General features: G+C 48.9%; 1 protein-coding gene and 1 long non-coding RNA gene across 4 annotated transcripts; one reads left to right on the top strand and one right to left on the bottom strand.

The window, feature by feature from the left end:
- The first annotated feature begins 3,232 nt into the window (after nt 1-3,232).
- Nucleotides 3,233-17,766, top strand: HSPB8 (heat shock protein family B (small) member 8). 3 transcript variants are annotated; one of them, XM_039505313.1, is made up of 4 exons: nt 3,233-3,402; nt 3,765-4,155; nt 9,868-9,931; nt 16,507-17,766. In XM_039505313.1, exons 2-4 carry the CDS (start codon nt 3,771-3,773, stop codon nt 16,664-16,666), a joined length of 609 nt encoding a protein of 202 aa, XP_039361247.1. In that variant the 5' UTR covers nt 3,233-3,402; nt 3,765-3,770; the 3' UTR covers nt 16,667-17,766. The 3 variants fall into 3 exon arrangements, with proteins under 3 accessions (XP_039361247.1, XP_039361246.1, XP_039361245.1); XM_039505312.1 differs by having other exon boundaries at nt 3,762-4,155; XM_039505311.1 differs by having other exon boundaries at nt 3,729-4,155.
- LOC120386226 lies at nt 16,941-22,731 on the bottom strand. Its single transcript, XR_005589598.1, has 2 exons — nt 22,406-22,731; nt 16,941-20,167 (listed from the first exon to the last, which is right to left on the bottom strand). It is a non-coding gene; the product is annotated as an uncharacterized LOC120386226 (long non-coding RNA).
- Nucleotides 22,732-25,888: the final 3,157 nt, after the last annotated feature.

Below are 25,888 nucleotides of genomic sequence, written 5' to 3'. Positions count from 1 at the left end.
TGCTCATTGCCCTGCGTCCCTCTCTAAACCCCTCTAGAAACGCTCCATCGACTGATTTCAGTGCGAAAAACTCAATTCTTGCTCTAGAGGCGACGAGGCGGGGAGCTGCACTGCACTGAGCTTGTGCCAGAGGGAAGCGTCCGCCTGGATCCCGGCCCTGCTCCGTCCACGTTTCGTTACGGTCTCCGAGTCCCCCGCGCTGTGATTAGCCTGGCGGCTGAGGTAACATTTGGAGTGCGGCCGGAGAGCTGAACATCACCACCTAGGACATGTCTGCTAACCAGTGGCTCAGGAGCCGGAGAGGAACACAGGGGGTGGGGGCGGGAAGAGGTGGAATGATGGGCTGAAGTGAAGCAGAAGAAGAGAGAGGCGGGATCTCAGGCAACATGGCCGAGTGATGCCAGCTGTTAGACACTGACTAGCCTCTGGAATGGTCTCCACAGGGAAGCGAAAGGAGCCCCATTTAGAGGATATAGAGCAGGTGAATCCCGCATTGGCAGGAGAGTGCACTGGGCAACCGAATAGGCCTGTCTAGCCTCAATTCCTCGGTAAGGAGCCCTCTGCCTCTTCTAACTACAGGCTAATTCTGGTTGAGCTGGGCATTCCCCTGCACCTCTGGGAGACATGCAAGCTCCGGGGGAGCGCAGGGCGACGCGAGTACAGCTGCCTCGCTCTGGAGAAGCTCCGGGGGGAGTGCAGGGCGACGCGGAAGCTCTGGGGAAGCTCCGGGGGAGTGCAGGGCAATGGGGAAGCTCTGGGGAAGCTCCGGGGGAGTGCAGGGCAACGCGGAAGCTCTGGGGAAGCTGCAGGGGAGTGCAGGGCGACGCGGATGCTCTGGAGAAGCTCCAGGGGAGTGCAGGGCGACACGGAAGCTCTGGGGGAGTGCAGGGCAATGGGGAAGCTCTGGGGAAGCTCTGGGGGAGTGCAGGGCAATGGGGACGCTCTGGGGAGTGCAGGGCGACGCGGAAGCTCTGGGGAAGCTCTGGGGGAGTGCAGGGCAATGGGGAAGCTCTGGGGAGTGCAGGGCGATGCGGAAGCTCTGGGGAAGCTCTGGGGGAGTGCAGGGCAATGGGGAAGCTCTGGGGGAGTGCAGGGCAATGGGGAAGCTCTGGGGGAGTGCAGGGTGACGCGGAAGCTCTGGGGAAGCTCTGGGGGAGTGCAGGGCGATGGGGAAGCTCTGGGGGAGTGCAGGGCAATGGGGAAGCTCTGGGGGAGTGCAGGGCAGTGCGAAATCTCCGGGGGAGTGCAGGGCAGTGCGAAAGCTTTGTGAAGTCAATCGTTATTATTATGAGCCAATGATCTCACCCGGCCCTGTACCAGCACGCAGACGTCCTCTGCCCCCGCAGCCTGGCAGCCATGATCCCTGGGCTTCTATAAGCCCTCGGTTCATTTCTGAAATGAAGGGCGTTGAAAGCCAGCGCTTGGTAACTGCATGGGGACAACATGCCTTTCCGGATGCCTGGAGGGGGATGCATGACACTACTGAAATAAAATTCAGCTGCCAAACGGCAGGGAGGGGCAGGGTGATTTCCCTGCCCCGGGCGGTCACCCCCTCTGTAGCCTGTGCAGCGCCGTCCCCGCCAGAGAGGCCCATGCTCAGGATTCTCCTGCACAGAGCAGTCAGACACATACACCCGCCCTGTGCTACTGACAGCCCCAGCTGGGACTCGCTGGGGCTTTGGCAAGGTCTGTGAAGGTCAAATCCCAGGCCAGTTTCAACAGAAGTTAAAGCAGCACTTCGTGGGCCCAGCCCCTGGAAGCCCTGGGGAGGCTTCCCATGCACTTCAAAGGGAGCTGGGGCTGCGGCAGACCCAGGAACAGAGACGTGTCTGGCCAGCCTTCAAAGGAGTGAGAACAAGGAGGATCTAGCAATGCGAGCCGGTCGTGGTTCCTGCACCCCATGGGGATGGAGGTGCAACTCTGCCTGGCTCAGCCTGCTCCATACTGTAATTATAGGCCGTAATCATGAGCACAAGCGTCGTAGCTCCAGCTGGGCGCAGCAGCTGTGGGAGGGCAGGCGTGTGAGTGATGCATAAAGCACCTCCCAGGCTCTGTTAACGTTCTGGAGCTGGGGTGAGGCAAGCCCGGAACCTCCCTTGTTTGGCTGGGTTCAGCGCTCTAGCAGCTCCTGGCCACCTGCTAGGCCTGGCAGAGCAGAGTCCGTAGCTGCCCTGCGCTGTCACTGGGAGAATCCCAGCACTTGGACACTCAGCACGGGGCGGCAGGGGAGCCTGGACCAGCCCTGAACTGGTACGACCCTGAGCAAAGGTTTATCCAGTGCTCAATTACCCACCATGCGCCTCCCCAGAGCCCACCCCACTGCTCCCGGCTGCAGCACCCATACGAGGGGCCAGCTGCAGAGACAGCATACTGAAGTGGGGCTCAATTCCCCCCCCCCCAAGCTCTGGGGGGACAAATGACACTTCCTACGCTGCTGCAGCCCTGGGAGGAGGATTTGTGCCAAGCGGGGAGCGGGGCAATGCTGTTTGCCCCACAGCCTCCTGCTTTGGGAGTGGCGAGCCACCCTGGCCAAACCCTCCCCAGCCAGTGCTGCCCCATCGTGGCGGGGGGCACCCGACACACACACTCGCTGGCTGGTTAAGGTACCGTGGGCGAAGCAGACCTAATCCAGGGCCCAACCTAGCTCTCAACTGCCATGAAGCACTTGCCCTGGGATTGGTCTCCTAACCCTGACTGTAATGGGGACTGGGCGTCCGTGCCAGGGCTGAGTCAGCGGGCTGCTCTGCCACACAAGGACCCTCTTTAAAAGCCTGACCCCTTGCGCACAGCCCCAGAGCATCACTAACCCCGACACAGGCACCGAAACCACAAGGGAACGACTCACTAAACTGCACGCCCCTGACTCAGTCAGCCCCTGCTAACAGGTGTCCTTACAGTGAGAGGCGAGCGAGGGCTCTGATCAGCTTTTGGGCCGGGGGTATTTTAAAATGGTGACAGGAGGGGGGATGCAGTCAGCTCTGAAGCTGTTCGGAGCATGTGGGCTGCTGTGGGCTAGGGAGAGAGCAAAGGCGGGGAGGGAGCAGAGCAGAAGGAGTGGCAAGTGAGGAAAGCTGCCTAAACTTGGCTGTCCCACGTAAGTATTCCCGGCCCAGTGGGAGAGGTCAGCTGTCACAGCACAGATTCTCCAAGGGTGTTTCATCCTCTCTAAAATACCCAGCTGACACGGCAAGGATTGCAAAGCACAGCCCCCAGCCCCGAACTCCATATAAATAGAAGGCTCCCAGCTGGTTGGAATGTTAGAGAAGTTTCTCGACTCTGAGCACAAATGTTTATTTAAGCTCCTGCCAGGGATCGGAAGGGAAAGCAGCAGGTAGACCGAGGAAACAAACGTCTTAAGTTGGGGGGTTTCTCGCTCCCTCGAAGAGATTTTTCACCAACAAGGTATTTTTTTTTTCTTCGCTCTCCCACTTTCTCTTGTGTGGAGTTTCAAACAAACAGGATACGTTTTCTCTCCTCTCGCTCCCTGCCTCCTGAATTCTCTGCTCCCTGCCTTTGAAATCTTTGAATGATTCAGCCCTGATTTTTTTTTTATTGTGTCTGTTTTGGGGAACGGGTATAAACTAATATAAACTGTCAGGATCCGGGCACAGCAGTTCCCCCCTCTCTGGTTTGGGTGAGTGGATGACGCAATCCTGGGAACTTTCTCAAGGGAAACTTTTCACTAAGGAACAGAAAAGCAAACATTGACATTCCTTGTGCGTTGGCAGGTTTGTCCTCACTCAGTGCTGTTTTTGACTTAGAAGAAAATCATGGCTGACGGCCAGATGCCCTTTTCCTGCCACTACTCCCCCAGGCACCGACATGTCCGAGACCGATTCAGAGAGCCTGGCTTGTCCTCTCGACTCCTGGACGATGACTTCGGCATGTGCCCCTTCTCTGGGGACCTGACTGCGGACTTGCTGGATTGGGCTCGCCCACGACTGACCAGTACCTGGCCCGGTCCACTGCGATCAGGAATGGCCCGAGCCTCTGGCATGCCCCCGCCTGGATACGGCTCCAGGTTTGGCAGTTACCCTGAAGGTCGGAGTCCTGCTCCCTTCTCTGGGGAGCCCTGGAAGGTGTGTGTCAACGTGCAAAGCTTTAAACCCGAGGAGCTGACAGTGAAAACCAAGGACGGCTATGTGGAAGTGTCAGGTGAGTGAGGGACAGGGAGCAGAGGAAGGGAAGCGCAGAAAAAAGGAACATAGAGAAATGGAAATAAATCTAGGTCCTAAAAAGAAAAGAAAAAACATCTCTTACAAAATCTAAGGTTCAAATGACTAATTCCAGGCTTTTCTGCCAATCCTATGTAAGCTTTATTTTAACAAAGGAACAGTCCCCTGTAGCATGTGCACCCCAAACACTGCAGCCTGAGGCAGGGAAAGTGACATGTGACTGACAGGGCTACTCCCAGCATCCAGACTGAGAGAAATAAAGGAGGTTAACCGGCTTGAGGGGCCTGATTCTCCTTCTGCGTCCTCCAGTTTCACAGCAGTGGGACTCTGTGGACTTTAATGGAGTTGTTCCTGATTTACACTAGTGTAAGGGAAGAATCAGGGCCTAGAGCAGGGGTCGGCAATCTTTCCAAAGTGATGTGCCGAATCTTCATTTATTCACCCTAATTTAAGGTTTCGTGTGCCAGTAATACATGTTAAAGTTTTTAGAAGGTCTCTTTCTATAAGTCTATAATATATAACTAAACTATTGTTGTATGTAAAGTAAATAAGGTTTTTAAAATGTTTAAGAAGATTCCTTTAAAATTAAATTAAAATGCAGAGCCCCCCCGCCACCCCCCCCGGGACCGGTGGCCAGGACCTGGGCAGTGTGAGTGCCACTGAAAATCAGCGCGCGTGCCGTCTTCGGCACCCGTGCCATAGGTTGCCTACCCCTGGCCTAGAGGTTGAACTGTTCTGCCAGTTTCCAAGAGCTTGGTTGTTGTTAGCAAGGACATTCATTTCCTTAAACTGTATAGGGTGAAAGTCTAAGCAACGGGCAAGGGGTGAGATTTTCAAAGCTGCCTAACGATTGGAAATTGAGCGTCCAAAGCACATAGGTAACTTTGAAAATCTCCGCCCAGAAAAGCACAGAGCGTTCACTGCTATACAGGAAGAACCTGCACACACTTGCTGCCTGGTTACTGTGCTGGACACAGGATGAAATCCTACACAGCGGGTAGTTCTATCCAGGGCAGAGCACAGTGAGCGCAGACTGAGACCTGGGTCTGTTTCTCTGTTTACCCTCTGGCGACACTTGTCATGCCAACCAAGTCTCACTGGGTTAAACTGAAGTGATTAGTCCTCATGAAGTCAATAGCCCCAATCATGGCAGTAGTGAGCGTTGGCAGGGTTGGGCCCCAAGACAATTCTGTTCCAGAGTTTCTGGTCCCAAGGGGAAATTCCTTTAAAGGGACAGTGTCTTGCTACAGTGTCCTCAGGCATTCAGCAGCTACCCGCAGTCAGGAATGCTGCAATGATCCTACTCTCCACCCCTCCCCCAAACAGGAACAGGTCCTAAAGGGGCAGGACAACCAGAGAAAAGGAACAGGAGGGGGAAGGGGGCTGGAAACGGAGATGACCAGAAAGAGTTAAGTGGAGTTTTTAAAATAAGGGAGGATTAACAAGTGAGGGAGGGAAGAGCACATACATTGTGCAATTGAGTTAGAGAAGGGTGATGGAAACAGAACATAATGCTGGGAAACAAAGGGAGAGGTTAACAGAGCAGAAACAACAAAAGAAATAACCTGGAAAGGGAAAAAAAAACCCTTTCTTTATGTGGTGTCTAATTGTTAATTCATTTAGCATCCCCTGCAATAACATTGATGATGGAGCCAATTCACTGGCGCTCAATGAGGAGGCCATAAAAATTCTATTGTGATTTCCCAGCAATTAATGTAGCATTAAAAATAACGTGTTACCAGGAAAACATAAAGTGGACCAAAAAAAAAAAAAAAAGACCTGATGAGATTCTCTCTGCACAACCCTGCTAGCAAGCGCCAAGGGGCAGGAAAGCTCTGAACAGAAGAAAAGAAAAGTAAAAGAGCCAGGGCTGGCTCTTCAGCTGTTGTAAATCAGTGTTGCTCCTTTGACTTGAAAAGAGCCCTGCTGGTTTACACCAGCTGAGGAGCTGCTTCACAGAGCTGAGCTGTAAGTGCTCTGGGGAACTGCACCAGGCCCTGGGGAAGGAAGTTGGAGGCTTATGCTGGGGATAGGGAAGGAAGAGAAGCAGGCCGCTCCTGGCATGGCAGGAGTCCAGAGAGATCTGCTTTCAGTCTGAAGTGTCAGGAGGGAGACTGGCCGTGTAGCAAAACAATGTAAAAACATTGAGCTCAATGACCCATCAAGCTGCAGCGGGCAAAGTATTGGGAAAATCTTATGCTGACAGAGGGTTGGACTACGGCAGCTTTCTGGATCTCGTCAGGCTTGGATTTCTATGATTCAAAGGTTTCGGGAAACCACAGCAAAAGTGACCATAACCAGGATTAAGGCTAGGGAGAGCAGCAGAGAGCTGTTGCTTGCCAAGTCTTGCCACAGGAGCAGGGTAACTACGAGGAAAGGTTTTCCCCCTTGCAGAAGGGATTTCTGCACTAGAGCGGGGATGAACCTGGGGGATTCTGGCTGACAAACTCTCTTTTTAAAGTGACAAATGAGCTTTGGGCTGGATGAACCAGACAAAATGCCCCCCCCCCCATTCTGATCAGCACCTCGCTCTGGGAGCATGCTGGGGGAGAAGGCTCGTCCTTGTGTCTGGGAACTGATCATGTCTGAGCTGCCTGCTGGTAGTAATCTCCCTCCGGGAACATGGTCTGGTGCTTGATGCCTGCTCTTTGGGCCACTTCCACCATGGAATATGACAGTGGTAACTTCTAGCAGGTGAAGTCAATGGGAGTTGCATCCACTCCCACTATGGTGGAATCTGCCTGCGAAAGAGAATCAAGGAGCAGCAGCTAGAAACCAGTTTTCTTCCTGCTGTGTTTGACTTTGGGGTGGTTCTTTCTGGGGGGGAAGCACTCCACGCTCCATAAATAGATTTAGTGGCTTATGGCGAGTTCTGCAGCAGCAGCAGATGCAGCCAGGGGCTGATTCAGGCCTAGCTGGAGCGATGCAGAGAACTGATTCTTTTTGGCTCACTGGCCAAACTGAAAAAGTGCGGGTGGGGGTGGAGAATCGTTTTGGGCCAAACTAAATGTTTTGTTTTATTTTTTGGATTTTTGTACATTTAAAACAATAATCAAGTAAAATTTGAAAGAAAAAATCATTTAAAATTTAAAAAATAATCCAAACGTTTGCTGTAGACAATGGCTGAACCGAACATTTTGATTTTTTTTCAGAACTGGGGGGAGGAGTGACTGAAACAGCGAATTCTACACACATTCACAAAATGTTTAGGTCAATGTGAATCTGTATCTTTCAACGAAGAGAGGTTTTTGTCTGTCTGAAGCATTTCATCCAGCTCCATTCTGGACGCTGGCTGGATGCTGCCACCCTCGCGTTACCCTGATTTATGCAGATGTGAGATCGCAATCAGGCCAATTTGATTATTATTCCACATCTATACTATCCAGAGGCCTCTGATCTATACATCTGCCAGGAAATGAAGACTCACATAGCATCCACTTGGATTTTAAACACAGAAACAAGGCCCAGGGTTTTCTGCCATTCTGTTGCTTTGCAGACACGCCCTAGGTTTAATTAGAGACATTGTCCCAGAACAAGCAGCAATAATGTTTCACCCTTAGCACTGGTCTCTGACACAGGATGTTCCAATTAAGCCATGCGCTACATTCCAGAATTTAACCCTGTAGTTGCTGAATTAGACTATTGAGCATTTTGTAGCAGAGGGTGCTTATCTGTCCATTATTAATAGCTAAGGAGCACGCAAAGTGTGCCAGATAAGGGGGCAACAGTGTGGCCACCTCATGAGATTTTATTGAGAGTCTTGTGCTACTTAGTGATTTTTCTTAAAGCCCCAGCTCCTGGAGGCATGGGATCAGGTGAGACTCTCAGCTGTCATTACACAATAAAGGTAACTGTCTAGCCCTCCTGGCTGTGAAGTGTGGAAATGTGGCCCGAGTGTGACCCTAAAGCCTCAGAAGGCATTTTTTTCTATGATTGTTAAGCCAATGCCATGATTGGGGGAAGGGGGATTTTTAAACACGCAGGGTTGGCAAAACCAGGATGACTGAGTGAGCAGGGAAGTTTGACGCACCTTGTTAATTCCAGGTTTCATTCAATTTTTATGCTAGTATAGCATACCATGGCCACATACAGATAGCTTTCCCGTGGTCATTCCATGCCTTCAGCACCCAAAACACAGGTCTTCACCACTTGGGCTGCAAGGGGAGCTCCACCAGCTAAGGGAGACCCTGGTCAGGAGGAAGACCTGGAGGAGCAGAGAAAGAAGCTGCCTGCTCTAGAGTTTCTAGGCCCAGCCAGTACAGGGAGACATAATCACTTGTATTGGCATGCTCAACTTGCTGGAAGGTTAGGGAACTGGGGTCAAAGGCCTTTTGGAGGAGATTACCTTTAAGGAAGGATTTGAAATAGAAGAAGGTGGAGGTGTGGACTGTCACAGTCCTCCACAAGATGTAGCCTCACTTCTTCGGCTACTGCTACTTCTCTAAGTCTCCCGCACTGTATCACCCTTGGATTCATGACCATTTTCCATAACACTGGGCAGGAGACTCTCTAGGGCTGATAATTTGATGGGCATAGGTGGCAGTACAGGACATGCTTCAGCTGCTGTGGTATCTGCACCCATTCTTACATGCATTCAAATGTTCAGGTGCTTCCGCAAAGCTAGCCCGGAACTATCCCCATTGTCTGGGGCTCTGTGCTCATTACAGCAATACGAAGCAACCAGCAGTGTCAGCAAGCCAGAACCCACCAAGGCCTGTCAACACTTCAAGTTATTTAAACTCTCTTGCCTGTGAATTTGAAATAGATTTTCCTAGTTGTTTTATTGATCTGTCCCAACCTCCAGCTGTTCAAACAGGCTCATTCTGCTACGCAAACACCTTGCTACCCTTCATTCTAAGGATCTTCTTTAACCCACAATTTTTGCCACTGCCCACCACCTCCATTCCTTCTCGCCACACAACCTTCGACTTGCTCTGATCGTTCTAGGGCGCTGAGACCTTTGGATTGGGGACATTGCAGGGCTTGTTGAAGCCCAATAGAAAAGCTCCCATTGGCTTTAATGTTGCAGGAACAGGGCCTCCGTGAGCACAGCCCAGTTAGCCTATTCCTATTTTAGACCTGTAGAACATGGAGGTGAGACCAGATTTTTCTGTATTTGCCCCATCTAGAACCTGGATCGTCCACATGCTTTTGGCTCTAATAAGATTAGGCTTTCAGCAAAGCTTGTCGTAGAGCAGTGTTCCTCAACCTCTTCCATACCTACCCATCTCCCTGGAACCTCCATCCCATCTGGCTAGGATCCTCTCCCATTTAGCATTATGAAAGCCCATGACACCTGCTTACGACTCGACATTGAGAACCTGGGCCTGAGTATCTTCTCACATTGGTGTAAATCAGGAACAACTCCACTGAGACCAATGTAGTTACATTGGTGTAATGGAGAGCAGAATTAGGCCCACTACCCTAGATGCAGAAGGCAGGGTTCCTTCTCCCACGGTGCCTGTTTGCTGTTAAATTTTGGGCTTAGTACTGCAGGTTCCTTCACCATCAGCTTCTCCCCATGTTCTTTTTCTTTTAGGAGGCTCTTGCAGAAGCAAGAGCTTTGCTGGGTCAAACTGTGAAGGGAGATTTGAACATGAGGCAAGGGAGGAGAATCTGAGTAGAACTTTTTTTGCATGTTGGTAAAACACCCGTCTGAGACACTGTCGTTGTGTGTTCCTGTCCCCTCCAGGCAAACATGAAGAGCAACAGGAAGAAGGAGGAATAGTCTCCAAGAACTTCACCAAGAAAATCCAGTATGTATAATATTCACTGTGGTTTCTCAGTTCTTTCTTATGTGGCTTGCCCACACGGGGCTCTCACTCCACAGAGGAGATCAGGGCTTAGGAATGATGACGAGTCTCTTATTTTTGAGAGCATGAAATGATTTTCTGAGCAAGCAAGCAAGCTACTCTCCCTCAGCTCCCTGTGATCCACCAACGGCCAGGTTCTGCTCTCAGATGATCTGGGTCCCATTGATTATAATGGGATAGGCCCATGGGCAGATTGTGCCCCTAATGCACACCCATCCTCCTGACATTCAAATGAGGTTGATATGGATGCGAAAGTCCTGTTACTAGGTGTGTACTGCTGGGGAAACTGGTAACCTCACTAACTTGAAAGGGTGGCCTGCAAGTGCATGTATTGGAGTCAATTACTGAACCCGAATGTAATACTGAGACCAATGCTGAAATTACTCCCTAATACAGAGGTCAGCCCTGCAAAAAGCCATCAGCTGCACCCCCTTCAGCAGGACCCCCCAGCATTGACTCCATGGGCTGAGATTTTCAAGGCTGCCTCGGTGATTTGGAGTCCGCATTCCCACTGAAATGAATAGTTGTGTATCTAAAGCCCCTGGACAGCTTAGAAAACTGCAGCCATAAAGTCTGGCTGCTTGCGCAGCTAGGTGGGAAACATAAATCAGTGAGATGTGTTTGAAAAGTGTTGAATTCCCTGCCCGCAAACCACATTCCTTCAAGGTTTGTTATTACAAGCCCAAGTCTGTGTTGGCACAAGGGATTGCGGGGGCCAAGCTCACCCTTGTGTAATCGTATTGACTTCAGTGGAGTTACATCATGAGTGAATTTGGACCAATGACTCCACAATATATTTTTGAACTATTTATGAGCACATGAGTAATAATAACAACAAAAACCAACCACATAAGTCCCTAGTACTTTCACTGTGTGAATGATTCACACTCCAGAACTCTCTGAAATTTAAAGCCACAAGACTGCACCGCTGATGGCAACACTCTTGCCTCTCACTAGTTCAAATTCAGCTCAGCCTGACAGTGGCAGGGAAAGGTATTTCCACGTGGTGGAATGAGTCCGTGTGTCTCCATCCAGCTCCTACTGAACAGGTACCCATGCGAAAACAGGCCCATTATTGGAAGGCTTAGAAAAGAAGCCAAAGAGGACAAATTCCTCTCTTATCCCTGGAGGCGGTCCCTGTGAGTCAGGAGTGAGGCTAAATGTGATTCCAAACAAACCCCCAGGCCCAAACGCTCCCAAATTTCACTGCTGACTTCTAGAGAACAGGTCAAATCAAAACCCAGCTCCAAATTTCCCTCCGCTTCAGGGCAGGTTAAATCTGATTGCAAACTTGTGTCTATTTCAAGGAAACGCCTGTTGATGGGGAAACTGAATTTGTATTAATCTTGGGTGGCAGGAGACCTAGGTTCTAGTCCCGTCTCTGTCATTGACCTGCTGTGTCACTTAAACCGCTCTGTGCCTCAGTTTCCCCATCTGCAAAACAGGACTAATGCCTTACCCAGCTTTGAAATGCTCTATAGCAGGGCCCAGTGTTAGAAATCAACAAACATCCAACAATTCCAAGCTCTAATTCTACTACCTTACGGTTTCTTTCCACCACGAAGGCACCTGTTGTGGTTGGGGTGACAGTGTTTTACCATAATCCGTACATTTAACCTTAAGCTTCCGTCGAATATAGACAGGGCTAGATCTGCATGTCACAACATGTTTTGCAAATATCCTTTCCATTACCAGGAAAGCCTGGGCAGGGCAGGTTGGAGGGGAACGAGGCTGGACAAATGGGCAGGGTTACAGAGGGTGGGCGTTCTCAGCTCACAGCAGGACTTGACCGATTTATTTCCTGTGATATTTCTGGCTGTGGCTGATCAAGTCCCATGGTGGATCTGTAACACAAGGCGAATGTCTCATTAGCTCGTGCTGCTTATAAATATTTCATGACTAAGGCAAAACAAAAGATCTCTTCTTAACGCCTGCCCAGCCGTAATCCTAACTATGGTTATTGTGACTATATTTTTTGGAACTGGCTGGAATGTTCATATATGGGGAAATAAAGAGAAGGGGGGGGGGAGCAAAGAAATTATGTCACAATCTGCAAAAACCAGAAGGACGGGAGAAGTCAAAACTATCAGGAAAAAAGATACTCAGCCACCAAAAAAAAAAAAAAAGTTGTCATTCGATATTTTTTTTTTAACTCACAAAAATTGCTCACTCTTTAAAAGACAGTAAAAAGGGAAATGAAGGCCCGAGGCCGGGAAAACACTTAAGAATGTTTATAATTTAAATAGTGGTCAGTGGAACAGCTCCTGTTTGAAGTTAGGCGTGTGCTCAGGTGCTTGGTTGGACTGGGACCAAGGCCCTGGGTGACTTGCATTGCACTTTTCAACTGGGCCACGGCATTTGTTTAACAACGAGTGAGAGGTAACAGGTCCATTGACTTTTCCTTTAAGAGGCCCCTACTTATTGCCTGGTGAAACTATCTGATAAGAACTGGTAACGGGAGGAGCTTTTTTAGGATAATGCAAATGGGTCGGGCTGGTCAGTCTGGCCATCAGTGAAATGAGATCTCTTGTGTTTGGATACTAGTTTTCCCCCTTCCAGCCCTTAAAAAAAAAAAGTTATTTCTGTCCTCAAATCTCAGAATCACCTTACCAGACCTCCTCTCTGTGTGTGCAGCTGTGACGGACCAGCCTCCCCCCCCTCACCCCCCTTTCCTGTCTTCTGCAGCATAATGCCAGAGGTGACACCTTGGGTCTGAGTCTGCTGTCACTTGCACGGGTGTAAGTCAGGAGTAAAAGCTCTGATGTCAGCGGAGTTACCTGCGTGAGATCAAACTCGGGCCCCTTGCTACCAGCCCAGCAGTCGGTGTGTTAGTGCATACAGAGCCAAGTGCTGCCCGGCTGGTGCTAAGCTTCAGTAAACGGACAAGGAGCAAAGCAGCTGAGTGGGGCTGTGGAGGCAGGATTTCCCCCCTCTACCACAGGAGTGTCGCAGGGAGTGGCTGCGCTCCTGCCACTACAAGTGTCCATGGGCTGTAACAGCCTCTGGGGGACGCATGTTCCCTGGTCAGAGTGGATTTAGGTTTGTGGCTCTGTGGCCATTCCCTTGCCAAGCCCCCAAAACTAGACACCCAGGGCCCATGTCATGGGTCTACCCTCACTTGAAGCTGGGGGGTTTCAAAGTGAGGACCAGCATGTCTTCCCCCACCCCAAAATCCTTAGGGTAGGTCTCCTTCAGGCTGCCACCACCCAGAGACGTTCCTGGGGAAATACAGATCCACTCATCGGAAGCCACTGGAAAGAGATACCTGATTCAACTGTTTGAATCAAACCCAGGAGGAACCCTCTCCCCTCCCTTCTCTGCCCGGAGATAAGCCTGTCTCACCATATCCACAGTGGAAGGGATTTAATCAAGTCTTTATAGAAAGAATTTATTAAAAGAAAAACAAGAAAATACAGAATCTCTATGAGCCCAAGCTGGACACTCATATAAGGTATAACTAAGTTCTGGAGAGAATCCTCTCTCTTTCTCAGTACAACAACACAGCAGAATAAGAATAATCAATAACAAACACACAGAATTGCAAGCATAGGATTATTAGGTGAGGACACAACGTATCTTTCTAATACTCACTATCTTGACTAGAAGAACTTAGTTCAGAAAGGTGGAAACTTGTAGACTTGATTAAAACATCTGAAACAGAGAAATTCTCTTCCCTGATTGGTCCTCAGGTCAGGTGCCCACCAGGTATTATACTTTAACCCTTTACTAACTATTCATGACACGCCCCCCAAATCGTCACAGTGGGATCCACTGCGGGCGATTCCTCCTAGAACTGTAAAACAACCAGAGTAATAAAACACATGCACTATTACATCGACTACTAAGCATGAAAACATTTTAAGAAAAGTTTTTGCATCAGCAACTTTGTTGGAAGCTCTTTGTATAGCAAATTGTGGTTTGTGTAATGTTACTGGTTTGTACTGAGAAAGAGGGAAAGAGTAAAAAAAAATATTCTCTGTCCCACTCTGCTCTGAGTAGCTGTACTCAGCAGCCCAGCTGAAAGGCTGCTGAGAAAAATCTGGTCTATTTCCTCAGAGATCTGTGTTCTCAACACAGGCCTGGCTGTCCCAAACCTGTTTTTCCTGTTGGATGGGAATGTACTTTGTTGAGCACTTCCCACCTCAGGAATCCTGAGTGATATCTCCTCTCACAATGGACGAAAACACCCACAGGGGCTTTGTAACAGAAAGCCCTGGAAGAAACTGAAAATCTTCTAACCCTGAACCTGTTTCAAAACCACCTTTTCCTCAAGCTGCCTGTCCAAGCAACAAGAAAGAAAAGAGCTCCCTTCAGCGTAGCCCAGCTGAAAAAACTCCTTCGAACAATGGGTTCGAACTCCGCTGCCACCATGTCATGGGTCTACCCTCACTTGAAGCTGGGGGGTTTCAAAGTGAGGACCAGCATGTCTTCCCCCACCCCAAAATCCTTAGGGTAGGTCTCCTTCAGGCTGCCACCACAAATACAGATCCACTCATCGGAGGAAACCCCCCCCTCTCTCTCCTACCCACCGGAAAGAGATACCTTATTCAACTGTTTGAATCAAACCCAGGAGGAACCCTCTCCCCCCTCCCTTCTCTGCCCGGAGATAAGCCTGTCTCACCACCGAGAGGTTCGCCCCTCCCCTTCGCCTCCCCTATCCACAGTGGAAGGGATTTAATCAAGTCTTTATAGAAAGAATTTATTAAAAGAAAAACAAGAAAATACAGAATCTCTATGAGCCCAAGCTGGACACTCATAGGGTATAACCTTGCTAAGTTCTGGAGAGAATCCTCTCTCTTTCTCAGTACAACAACACAGCAGAATAAGAATAATCAATAACAAACACACAGAATTGCAAGCATAGGATTATTAGGTGAGGACACAACGTATCTTTCTAATACTCACTATCTTGACTAGAAGAACTTAGTTCAGAAAGGTGGAAACTTGTAGACTTGATTAAAACATCTGGACTCTTGTAACTCCAGACGGCTAAAGACAATGATTGGTCCTCAGGTCAGGTGCCCACCAGGTATTATACTTTAACCCTTTACTAACTATTCATGACAGCCCAATTACCATTGTCCTGCACCTTGCTCCCTCCTTTAAACCAGTGCACAGGGAGTGCCAGAGTTTACCAGTCACAATGAATGGCGCAAATGGTGAGCCACGCTGCAGAGCAAATGAGGGTCCGAGCCGCAGAGTTCAGAATGATGGAGTTCTTTGGAAATCAAAATCGAACCAAACTTTGCACGGAGGCTTCTCTGCCCAGATGCTAAACGCAAGCAAGCCTGTCTGTCTGAGTACAAACTGGTTGGGTAACACTGGAGACAACAGTATGAAAGCAGATTTACACTGCTAAGCCCAGGCAAGTTTAGTAACCAGTCAGAGAGGCTCCTTATTTGGGCATGTTGGGTTTTTTTTTTTTTTGGCCATGACGCAGGCTGTGATATAAAGATGATTTACTTGTGCTTTGCAGACGCTCAAGCTGCATAAACTGTGAGTGGCATCCAGTCAAACATGTCTGTAGGGGAGATTAAACAGGGAGCCTTATAGTGAAAAGAGAGGCTAAGAGAGGTCTTTAAACATCCACAGAACATGCCCAGTTCTAATAGTGAATAATACAAGGCATTACCAATTCTCCGTGCAGGTAAATGAGTTTCTGGGTCTGCTTGAGGTTTATTAATTTAATTTAAATAATTCTTTGTACATCTCTCTATGGTTTTTCCATCTGGGCTTCTCTTTACAAACATTAATCAATCTAGCCTCATAAGAGCCCATGATGTATGTAAATACTATCACTACCATTTCACATATGGGGAAACTGAGGCCCAGAGAGATCTATTTAAGTGACTCAGTCAAGTCTGTGCCAGGGATGGCTAAGGATCCCAAGACTCTTGCCTCCCCATCCTGGGCATTAGCCACAGGACCATTCTTCCTAACCGCCGTTAGTCCAATTTATTAGTAACCATATTCTCTGAAAGTGACACTGGCTAGACCCATTCCACGAATGTGGATTTCCAGTGGTGTGTGCAATACAGTATAAGGCTAGATTGCCAAGAAAAATATACAGCTCAATAACTCAAATGTGCCCCACAATATTTAATTGCTGTTTATTAGGAAAAGTGACCCTGCCACAATATTTGTTAACCTTGAGTAATGGAGACATTTTACTTGACTTGATGGTCCCTACAGCTGAACTATCTGTCTATGGTTAAGAGTCAATTTATTGAGAGACTTGCATCTGCTTTTCTATGGAGCAGCTGTGTTCTCCAGCAGCCATTTTGGCTGTTCCCAGGCAGTGTTTACCAGTGGAAAATACAAAGGACAGACACATCAGTAATGATGTAGGAGCATAGGATGCTGTGATGCCAAAATGGAATGCCCACAAAGCCCAGTTTGGAAAATACAACACAGGTAACAGCCGCAAGTGCTTGTCTAAAAACTACAAGGGAAAGCAATCTAGTGGACACTGAAGAAAAGTGATTGGCAGCCCCATAATTTTCCATTCCTCTTTTCAGACTTCCATATGAGGTGGATCCTGTCACAGTTTTTGCTTCCTTATCGCCAGAGGGTCTGCTGATCATTGAAGCTCCACAGATCCCTCCCTACTGCCAGTACGGAGACAGCAGCTATGGCAACGAGATCCCAATGGACAGCCAAGAAGCAACCTGTGCTTAAAGGGTCTTCCCCATTCCCTTTCTTCCCACTCCCTCCCTGAAAAGATTTCTCTCCAATTCCAGACGTGATTGCGTTAGCTGAAAGGAAGTGTACATTGGATATTTTCTTAAAGGGTCGTGTTTCCTCACATTTTACAAACATATTCTTGTTCAAATCAGATTGATTTTGCACTGGGAGGTGGTGGTTGACTGTAAGCCTCCAGTACCATTATAACGTTGTTCTTTGTCATACGGTTGCACCTAGATGGCCTAAGAGAGCTCAGAGCTCTGTTGTGCTAGGCACTCGACATACTAACAGTCGTAGCTAGTCCGCGTCCCAGTGAGCTTACAACCGAAATAGGCAAGACAGATGAAGGATGGGAGGCGAAGTGACTTACCTGAGGTCATACACAAGGTCAATGGCAGAGTCAAGAACAGAACCCAGGCCTCTTAGACTTCTAGTTGAGTGCCTTAATTACTAGACCAAACTGCACTTCCCTATTATTGGTCACATTTTTCTCCAGTAGCTGCCACTGACCAGCATGGGGCAGAGAATTTACCATAGCAAGGTCCAAGCAGTGGTTGAAATCCCCTTACAAACTGCTCCCAGGCTCTGATCCTAGCGAGTCTTATTGAAACTGGAGTAGATAGCTCCATAGCTCCAACTTCTCTCCTCGACACTTCCCCCTCAGCAATAAGTATCCAATCCAGCCCACAGTTTCACCAAGGTTTTATAGAGGTCTTACATGCTCCAATATTGTTTATCTGTATATCAGACAGAACAAAGTGGATGTCTTCTTTATTATTATTATTTTGCTATATGTTAGAGATGGAATATTTATGACAATATCAAAAATCTTTTCTCCTCTTCAATTCAAATGCAACTCTGTAGTCGTACCAATTGTGCGTCTTTTTCCTTGTCCTCATTTGAACGACTGCTCTTTAAACAGCCTCTTGCCAGCATCTGCACTAGCGACGGAAAGATGTTGTTGCTTCGTAGACAGACAAACTGACAGATCTGACATATTTCAAAATGTAAATTGTGTGCATGTTTGGAACCTTTTTTCCAAAGAGGATTTGTGCTTTTATTGGACAAACGATGAATAAAAGTAGTTGACATTCTTAGCTGTTGTGTTTCTTTCCAGAAACCAGCTAGGATTTGATTGGTTTGGGGGAGGGCAGAAAGCCAAGTCTCCAAAGAAGGAGTGTGCGCAGCAGAGTTTCATGGTGGGAGTTGTGGGGTGGGACAGAAGGTAAGTTAAGTTGAGCTGGTTGAGAATTTTACAATGATACTTTTTTTTGGACAGAAAATTCAGTTTTTGCAAAATCAAAATTTTCCATGGGGATCATATCTGTGTTGCTGACATTTTTTTTATACTCTGTCAGGCAAGCAAACACAATATTACTTTTTGCATCAGTGTGACATTCATCTGTCAGTCTGAGCTGCCACAGTGCCTAGTGGGAGTTATAGGCTCATGCTTCCATTTGCCTCTGTGGGCCAAGCTCCCCAGCTGAACTGTACCTCTAGCGATGCACCATAATCTCCCCTCTGGTTGAACTGCTGCAGTGCATCATGGGAGTCACATGATTATAATGTATCATGGGAGATGCAGTCCAGCCAGGAACCTGGCCCATAGAGGAGAAAGGTGGCAGGAGGCACCCAAACAACAACTCCCATAGGGCACTGCAGCAGCTCAGAAAGACGCAGATTAATGTTGAATCCAGTAGAAACAAAACACTTCAGTTTGGTTCCACAAACCATAATGTTTGGACACTTCTGAATCGAAGTGTTTCAGAACTTCCCATTCCATGATATTTTTACTTTTCATCCTGACTCTGGACAAAAAGAAATTTCAAAATATCAGAATCTTCCACGTGCTAGAAACTCTGATTTTCAACAAGCTCTACTGTTAGGGGGTTTTAATGGTTCCCAGTGTCTCCCTCATGCATACTACAATGCTGCAAAATGGGCGTGTTACTGGCACAATAATTTTCCCCATAACAACTATGCTGAATGTTCTTCACTTCAGACATTCCCATCCGGCGCACTTCTTATCAGTACAAGGCCCTGTTCCTGCTAGAACTCGTAAACAAATTGCAACCAGTTAGTGGCATGGGTGATGTCCTCCGATAATATGGTTAATACTTGGGTGGAAACCATGGCAGCGAACCATGGCAGCAGCCTAGGCTGATATGTGTCCCTCTTGCTGTAAGCAGGTCTCACCACCGGGGTTTGCCCATATGGACAGAACCCCCCCCCGCAACCACGTTCCTGAATCCTCTCTGTTCTGGGTGCAGCAGGAAATCCCAGCATGCCTTGCCCCAGGTGGTGCTGGGGTCTATCGCCTACTGAGACAGTGTGATGGGCTGCGCAGAGCCTGCCCCTCGGCCGGTGGGGAAAGAGTTAACCCCCTTTCCCATAAGCAGGGCCACAGATGTGCATCCTCAGGGTAAAGCTGCTTAGGAGAAGGTAGAGCCAGCTCTGAGGAAGGGGAGGCCCAACTCCTCACACTCAGTAAAAGGGACCAGGTGGGTGGGTTGGGTGACGTGATTGAGCGGATTGACAGCAGAACCAGAAGTCCACCTAGCAAGACAGATCCTGTTGTTTATCTTCTCCTGGAAACCAGGCTGAGCCAAGCGTTGTCCAGCCCCACTGCTCCTGAGGACTGACGCACCCAGAAGCTGCCCTTAGGGAGTGGATCTTCACTTCTCCGTGAGGCGCTGGCAGGTAAACCACGCTTTGTTCGGAACTATAGGCTGGGCCCGCAGAGGGGGCAGATGTGGTTAGAACTCAAAGCTAAGATTTTTCAAAAGTGACTTGTTTTTAGGTGCTCACCGTGAGGCACCTTAGAGGGGCCTGGATTTCAGACGGACCCAAGCACTCAGTCTCTGAACATAAGGCCCTTGCAAGGTGAGTAGCCAGAACCATTAGCGTCTTTGGAAAGTCTTGGCCCCTAAATTGTGATAGCCACCAACAAAGCTGACCCTCCCTGGGCCGCGGCTCATTCCCTACGGTATCATGGCAGGCCGCCCCCCTTGCATGGGCTCTCCTATCGCAGACAGTAGTGGATAGCTTCCTAGAGTTTCCCAGAATGCACTGTTACAAACACAGCTCTGCAGATACACAGGGAGGTGCTGGGGCAAAAGCTGGACACACCTCCACTGTCTGCATTGTCACGGGGTCAGCCAGGAGAGGCATGAGCTGGTTATGAGGACAGGGCTGTATTTGTAGCTTAGGCAGGGTCTAACTCTAGGCTCAGTCAGTGATGTTTCTGCAGACCCTCTCCTGCCTTCAGTTCCCCTAGGAGCCATTGCTGGAACTACTGAGCTGGACAAGGGTGGGGAGCAACAGAACAACTTTCAAAGGGAGTAGCACCATCTCCTTAAGCCCCTTGGAACATGCACCTGCTCTCAGTTGAGGGAGAATCTCTCCTTTAGTTTCCATGGGATCAAAGGACTTACTGCAACCAGCCACGTATATGTTCAGCAGGACAGTGATATACGGAGACTATTTCACGTGAGCCTGGAAACAAAACACAAATTATTACAGCCTTGGATGAATCACGGGTTCCAGTACGATTTACCTTGCGAGGTCCCAGTCTCTTCATGCCGGCACACTGAATCCTGCTGCCTTGCTTAGCAAAGGCAGGCAAGCTCCCGCCCATCGAGAGATAACTCAAAAGATTAGGCTGTTGACCCGATGGGTTCCTTAAAAAAAAAAAAGAGAGAGAGAGCGCGCCTGAGTCATGGAATGTTCTGGGTGATATTTACAATGAGAGCCGGGTACAAGGTCATTCCGCAGCACATGGCCGGCTTAGCTAAACAAAAATATCAGTCTAGGTTTCTTTTTGCCGCTAACCCTGCTGGAAAGAATTTTTTGGGAGGGGAGGGAAGGGGGAGAACAGATGGAAGCAAGGAAATCCTGCCAAGCTTCCCCAGGCCATGTTATTTTTTCCTGACCGAGGGCCTGATGGAGCTCCCACGGGTGTCAATCACTCTGTTATTGACTTTAAAGGGGCTGGGATTGTCCCTTAGGGCAGCAAGAGACAGCACGTTCCAGCAAGACTTGCTGATTAAGAGCTATTGCTGCAGCTGCACCTCATGTTTTGTGTAGATCACGCAGCTAGCATCAGAGTTAATCCTTTGTATGGCAGGAGGGCCAAGAGACCTCAGGCAGGTTGGGGTCCTATTGTGCTAGGTGCTGTACAAACCTGGGAAAGGCCAGTCCCTGCCCAAAAGAGCAGCTTAAAAGACAAAACATGAGGCGGACGAAGCAAACAGGCAGATGGGGACTAGGAGTGAAGGAGAAAGGGGTAATAGAAATAATTGGGTGTTTTAATACAGACTAGCACTGCGCACAATGCATAGCTGCAATCATAACTCACCATCTGCTGAGCTGTTACCAGAGGGCAGTTTCTGAATGCATTACGGAAGAGAGGATTTTAAGGAAGGGAACAGAAAGAGGCTAAGCTGTTATTGGTCCTACATATTTACCCTCATTGCGAGCTCGGCTGTGAAAAGTGAAGGCAAATTCATAACATGTCACAATAACCTACAACAAATATTGATGGAGGAAGGTGTAAAAGGGAGCGGGACTGAATTGGTCCAAACAAAAAGGCCTCCTGACATAATTCCAGGACTGTGACAAGCCGATGCCTGCTTCACAAGTGAGCAGGGAGAATCTCCTAGAGGGGAGGCACTTTTTTTTTTTTTTTTTTTTTTTGGGCGCTGCGGCACTTCTCGGGCGGGGTCCTTCGCGTGGTCTTTCGCCTGGTCTGCTAGGTCGGGCAGCGGGTCCTTCAGTGGTACCGAAGCGAAAACCGAAGGCGCCGCCGAGACTCCGCCCGACCCCCGTGAGTGACCAGCCCCCCATGTTTTTTTTTTTTTTTTTTTATTATATATAATATATACTGCTGGGCCCCATTGAAACGGTTCGAATTGGGCCCCGCACTTGCTAAAGCCGGCCCTGCAAGTGAGAGTCACCACCAGAGGCAGAAGCTGCATTTTCTGTGTTTGCTCTTTTCTCTCCCCTTTTGTGCGTATTTGTCTTGTTTTGGCTTCTAGGAAACAGGATCTGACTTTACCAACCCCAACAATAACAGCTCCCCCCATCTCAACTCATGTTTCTTCTCTTTCCCCTGCCCCCCAAAAAAGACAACAGTTATCATCTTTAATACCATCTGAGTAACTGTCCAACAGGGGAGCCTCTGTCTAAAAACGCGCTACAGCAAAAGGGAAAGGAAATAAGGGATAGTGTGAAAATGAAAGGCTTATTTAATATTTTACATTGCAAAGGATTTAAGCGTTTTTCCTTCTTCTTCTGTATCTTTAATAAAAGGGTGTCGAATTCTGTGTTTGCCATGGTACTAAGCAGGCTGAAGTCTCTGTATACCAACCCCTCCAACTTTGGTTAAAACTGCTGGACAGGAACAGAGTCATGTTAACACCTTTGACTGTTTGGGCACATACATTTCATCAAAATTCATACGACAGTGGTGGCTTTAAAGCTGGTAGTTTACTTCCCAGTGGAAAAAGTGTCTCTCTCTCACACACACACACCCCTAGAATACCACCCTGGGTGGGAGTCCCACCAGACACCATGGATTGAATAAATAGTCCATACAAACTGAGCTCCAAGCTGCCAGCTAGAGGACATCCAGTTTGGGCTGAGGAACACTCATGGGCCAGTGTGTCAAACTATTATGACTCAAGGTGACCTTTCCCCACCAAGCTGTAACGTCAGGGCAGCAAAGCAATCAACCCTCTGGCATCTCTTGAACCCGAAGATCATTTTGCAGCTGTCTGATAATGGCTCTCTCCAATCTTTTCTCTCAATCAAGCTGGTTCATCTTTACCCCAGAAAAAGTCCTTTTCTATTATCCCGATAGAAATACAAAACATCCACCCTATCATGCAAAATCAGCCTCTGGGTTGTAAGTGGCAGCAACTTGCTGTTACCAGCAGAACAGTCTTCCTCTTGCCAGCTCACCAAATCCTCCAGACTCCTGGCTCTTCTTGCCCTGCAAATGCCGGATAGAGAGCTCCTGTGGATGAAGCAATTGCAGCTAATTATCTGGCAGTAGTTTTGGCAAATGATTTATGCTGGGCTCTCGCTAAGGAGATTGAAGCACCAGGCAAGATTGGTTAATAAGACTTTATAAGGAATTGGCTAACTTCCACAGTGTTCCTCCCCTACAGTATGCAGCTTCTGGTTGGAAGCCTGTGGATTTATTTTTAATTAAGCTGGAGACCATTGAGAGGAAGATAGTTCAGTGAGTTACAGATAGAGGTATGCTAGAATAGAACCAATTCCTCCCGTCACAATAGCTATGAATTGGTTTTCTTGCCTTGAAATCTCTAGGCAGTTCCACAGAGTTAGGGTTATTTTCTTACATACTTGATCATTTAAATAGTTTTGTTAACACCAAATATACTTTTCAGCCACCAAACATTCTCGCAAGACTGGTCAAATGGCAAATTGCTTAGTTAAACATTGCTTCCCCCCAGCACATAGTGAATGGAAGAATTTATCACCTGACATTAACTGCAGAGAGATTGTTTCCCCGCAGAAACAGCTGAATCACATTTTACTGAGACATATCTTCAGCTGGTGTGAATCATCTTCGATTCACGGCTGTCAATGACACTCAGCTGGTGTCTACCAGCTGAGTATCTTCCACTGTCTTATAGAGATGGGTCCTATTCCGTACCAGCACCAATCCTTGGGAAAGACCAGATTTGGATGAAAATTCCCCATTGGGGGCCTATCTCTATGGATCTGAATCAAGACTCTGTATCTAAACTTTCTCCCTGTGATTCCCCCACACCTCACAAACGTTTGCGTCTGAACATTACCTCTGTCCTCCACCCAGTGATGAGCTGCCAGAATGTTAATAACCAGTTCCCTACCGGGTCTTCAGCGACGGGTCTGTCACTCGCTGCAGGTTTTCAGCAGCAGGAACCGCTTATTAAGCACCGCCCAGTGAGTACAAGCCCGAGACCCCCCCCCCAACCTAACTACCCCCCCCAGGGCCCCACCCCTACCCAACTCACCCCGCTCCCTGTCCCCTGACTGCCCTGACCCCACCACCCCGACAGATCCCCGAAACTCCCACACCAACTGCCCCCCCCCCAGAACCTCTGCCCCATCCAACCGCTCCCTGCCCCTTATCCAGCTCCGGTTCGGCCCCCTTACCATGCTGCTCAGGGCAGCGTGTATGGATGCCGCGCAGCCCGCTGGAGCTCGCAGCCCCACCCCCTTACCATGCCGCTCAAAGCGGTAGGAGCTGCTGAGCTGCCCAGGAGCGGTCCAGAGCGCTGGCGCCGGGCTCTGCGAGAGGGGGGAAGCCGGGGGAGCCTCCCCAGCTGGGAGCTCAGGCGGGCCGGACAGGATGGTCCTGCGGGCCGGAGTTTGCCCACCCCTTTAACAACCGGTTCTAAACCGGCTTCTAAATTTAACAACCGGTTCATGTGAACCGGCTCCAGCTCACCACTGCCTCCACCCCTCTGGTATAATGAGGCTGAACTGGAACTCCAGTTTTCTGGGTTCCTGCTAAGGGTAGCGGCACAACTGAAGAAGACACCACCCACAGAGAATCCATTCCCCGATTTTGCACTGGGTGCAGTGTGTGATGAGGCAGGGCCTGGGAGTTTAGTCAATGCTGTGTGACAGCCAGGCAGGGCAGATGTGATTAATAAAGCTGATATTTACTTCAGTATCCAGGCTTGGTCTTCAGTTCAAGCTCCCAATAGGCTGGGAGAAGCAAATCCCCTGCAGCACAGGATCTCTGCCCAGGACAGAGCCACCATGGCCCTCCAGTGACTAGCACTATCCTAACAAATAATGATGCAGCGGATCCGTAGCCTCCTGAGGGCAGAGCCCAGTGGCAGCGAGTGCTGGCAGGGCTAGTAATACTGAGAATCTGACCGCGTCTGACCAGCTTCGTTTAGAACAAATGTGACTCTCCCTGCCACAGAATGAGAGAGCCACAGGTGGGGTATGAATAATGTAGATAGCCCAGCTCACACATGGGCTATGAGACTATACAGAAGAGGGAGTGTTGTCCAACGGATAGAGAGTCAGGCGACGGAGGTGCTAGTCCAAGCTCTGCCACTGACTTCCTGCTATGTGACTTGGGCAAGTCACTTTGCCACTCTCTTTCCCCTCCCACCCCATGTCTTCTCTAGTTAAACACTCTGGGGCACAGTTGTCTCTTATCACAGCTAGGTACTAGGTAGTGTATTGTAGTCTAGCTATGCAGGCACAGCTGTACCACAGTACCACGAATCAGTAGGCGGCCTCTCTGTGCCTGGCTGGCTTGGTTTGTTACTGATTTGCTATTGCAACAGTAACATTAAGCCACTGAATTTGCAAGGTGCTGTGGTTTATTCCTGCCAGATACCAGTGTATTTTAAATTGTGGTTAGTGGGGGTAACTTATCTTGTTTTCATCTTTTTCAGAAATCGTTGCAGTTTTTCTCTCCCTCTAGGGTGACCAGACAGCAAGTGTGAAAAATTGGGACGGGGGTGGGGAGATAATAGGCGCCTATACAAGAAAAAGACCCAGAGAGCAAGGAGATACCCATGGAGCCTGGTATTTCATTGCATGGCTTAGCCTTGGTGGTCAGGATTCATGCTTAGGTTACTAATGCATTGTTTTAATCGCTCTTCCCATCAGTATTAACACTTGTCCCGTCATGCAGCAGTCACCCCGGCATCCGGAGAGTCTGGCTCCGCTTGTGCCAAGAGGGTTATATGGGTCGCACAGCGCAATGCCAGCATTAGGTTACACTGGAGACGCAATGCCGGTTGCTTAGTGTGGGAGGCAACGGCTGGAAACAGGCTCAGTGTTTGCTCCAAATTCATCTGCCTGGCTGTAAATTCTATGCTTGGCGTCACCCTAATAATCCCTTTGATTGTGACATTGCAATCGGTTGTCAGGGAGATGAGTGTGATGTCATAAACACAAGATTATGGCTTCAGCTCCTAAGCAACAACACTCAGCTCCACCCCCTCCTACACCTGTTTCCACACCAGGTGGCTCGCCTGAGTGTCTCCTGGGAGATCCCTTTGTCTCTTTCACCCCCTCAGACCTCCTGGAATTCTACCTTACTGGCTTGGAGAGTGATCAGCAGATGCCTCCTGGGAAGCTGCTGCTCCATCTCTCCTCTGCCAAAGAACTTAAGACCCACCTTGCTTCTTGTGGCATGTGAGGGCTAAGGCCCACACGCCACTCTAGGATGCA

This window comes from Mauremys reevesii, linkage group 18, assembly GCF_016161935.1.
Source record: "Mauremys reevesii isolate NIE-2019 linkage group 18, ASM1616193v1, whole genome shotgun sequence".
Lineage (NCBI taxonomy): Eukaryota > Metazoa > Chordata > Testudines > Geoemydidae > Mauremys > Mauremys reevesii.
Note: the sequence above shows the minus strand (reverse complement) of the source record. Positions and strands in the feature narration are given on the sequence as shown.

Bases quoted from the DNA above. Each gene is read 5' to 3' on its own strand.
- HSPB8 (XM_039505313.1), top strand. From the start codon at position 3,771: ATGGCTGACGGCCAGATGCCCTTTTCCTGCCACTACTCCCCCAGGCAC. The intron at 4,156-9,867 runs GTGAGTGAGGGA...TGTCCCCTCCAG, and splicing joins CGGCTATGTGGAAGTGTCAG to GCAAACATGAAGAGCAACAG. The intron at 9,932-16,506 runs GTATGTATAATA...TCCTCTTTTCAG, and splicing joins AACTTCACCAAGAAAATCCA to ACTTCCATATGAGGTGGATC.